At 42.1% G+C, this 1,850-nt stretch overlaps 1 protein-coding gene across 10 annotated transcripts in view; it reads right to left on the bottom strand.

Annotated features, from left to right (window-relative positions):
* Positions 1 to 1,850, bottom strand: part of LOC111433308 (R3H and coiled-coil domain-containing protein 1-like) — a 3,732-nt gene that overhangs the window by 1,321 nt on the left and 561 nt on the right. Inside the window, exons 2-5 of one of the 10 annotated variants that reach the window (XM_023070356.1) lie at positions 1,739 to 1,812; positions 1,355 to 1,429; positions 507 to 889; positions 415 to 452 (exon numbers count right to left, since the gene is read on the bottom strand). In XM_023070356.1, coding sequence (XP_022926124.1) covers positions 415 to 452; positions 507 to 889; positions 1,355 to 1,429; positions 1,739 to 1,812 — 570 coding nt within the window. Of the gene's footprint in view, positions 1 to 2; positions 318 to 414; positions 890 to 1,354; positions 1,430 to 1,738; positions 1,813 to 1,850 lie in introns of all 10 variants that reach the window. The other 9 variants (XM_023070365.1, XM_023070322.1, XM_023070331.1 and 6 more) reach the window with 9 other exon arrangements.

Below are 1,850 nucleotides of genomic sequence, written 5' to 3'. Positions count from 1 at the left end.
ACTTGAGGGGCATCTTCCGCCTGCAATACTTGAGGAGCATCTTCCCCCTGCAATACTTGAGGAGCATCTTCCCCCTGCAATACTTGAGGAGCATCTTCCCCCTGCAATACTTGAGGAACATCTTCCCCCTGCAATACTTGAGAAACATCTTCCCCCTGCAATACTTGAGGAGCATGTTCCCCCTTCAATACTTGAGGAGCATGTTCCCCCTTCAATACTTGAGGGGCATCTTCCCCCTGCAACACTTGAGGAGCATCTTCCCCCTGCAACACTTGAGGAGCATCTTCCCCGTGCAATACTTGAGGAGCATCTTCCCCCTGCAATACTTGAGGAACATCTTCCCCCTGCAATACTTGAGGAACATCTTCCCCCTGCAATACTTGAGGGGCATCTTCCCCCTGCAATACTTGAGAAGCATCTTCGCCCTCCAATACTTGAGGAGCGTTTTCCGCCTCCAATACTTGAGGAGCGGTTTCTGCCTCCAATACTTGAGGAGCATTTTCTGCCTCCAATACTTGAGGAGCGTTTTCTGCCTCCAATACTTGAGGAGCGTTTTCCGCCTCCAATACTTGAGGAGCATTTTCCGCCTCCAATACTTGAGGAGCGTTTTCCGCCTCCAATACTTGAGAAGTGTCTTCCCCCTTCAATACTTGAGGAGCGTTTTCCGCCTCCAATACTTGAGAAGCATCTTTGCTATTCGTATCATTGATGATAGTTGAAGAATCAGATAGCTTATCACTGCACGATTCACGTTTCGTCCATGCAAATTTCCCCCTCCCATATTGTCTAGTGGTTCGGAATTTTGTCTCCTTGCCTTCTGCTAGATACTGTTGTTCACGTTTCCTCCTTACAAAATCACATGGCAGGAGATCTGTACGAGTTTCCCAATCTGTGGAATTGTAGCAACCACTTATGCTAAATCAATCATATTCTCATTGTAATAATCCCACAATCCACAGAAAGACACTCTTTCTAAATGAATGCACATACACAACGATCTTTGTGCTTTTTTAAGACAGACTAGACAAGACAGTGCAATCTTTAGGTGTTACAATCATAGATGCTACTTCAAGAAAGTTGTCTTTAGGCCATATAACTGAGGCAAGTATGCCCTATCTAAACAAGAAGGTCTCTTAGGTCAAGAAACATACAAAATTGTAGAGCTGCAACCTAGGAGTTCTCAACACGGAGTAATTCGTTTTAAAAAACAGGACTCCCAAAGCCTCGCAAGGAAACAAAGAGAGCGTTTAAGGATAAAATGTGCCATAAGTTAACCCACCCAAGTAGACATGAAACTACAATGAAATACAGAGCAATTTCCATCAAATGTAAGTTGAAGGCAACGTAAATGTACCTTCATCATCATCATCCCAAGACCCAATATAGGATTGAGCACGCTTTGCACTTCCTCTACTATGATCCAAATTACCTTCACAAGAAAAACGTATATCATTCCAACTAAATATTAGCAAACGAAGGAAAGTTTTCAAGAAAAAAAAAAAAAAAGGTGCACAATCATTCAACGACCCATCACAGAGCATTATCTCGAGTTTCGTCTCGCTATGATCCCAAAATCCATTCCCAACGTAACTAATCTCATTAAGATTTTGAACTGGTACGAACAACTAGCTGTTAAGAGATATCAACGCATATTCCTAATATAGCCGTCGAGTTTATCCAGTGAACTAAACACAATAACTCCATTGATTTTAAATGAAAAAAGACGAGAAAATTTCACCAGTTTGAACGGATGCTTCATCGACTGAATCACTTGAGGGCGAAGGTCGATCATCTTCCACAATCTTGGCATCCCTAAAAGATAAAAAGAGAAAAAAAAAAAAAAAAAAAAA

This window comes from Cucurbita moschata, unplaced genomic scaffold (genome assembly GCF_002738365.1).
Source record: "Cucurbita moschata cultivar Rifu unplaced genomic scaffold, Cmos_1.0 Cmo_Scf00003, whole genome shotgun sequence".
Classification (NCBI taxonomy): domain Eukaryota; kingdom Viridiplantae; phylum Streptophyta; class Magnoliopsida; order Cucurbitales; family Cucurbitaceae; genus Cucurbita; species Cucurbita moschata.
The sequence above is the reverse complement of the archived record's forward strand: the minus strand, read 5'-3'. Positions and strand labels throughout refer to the sequence as shown.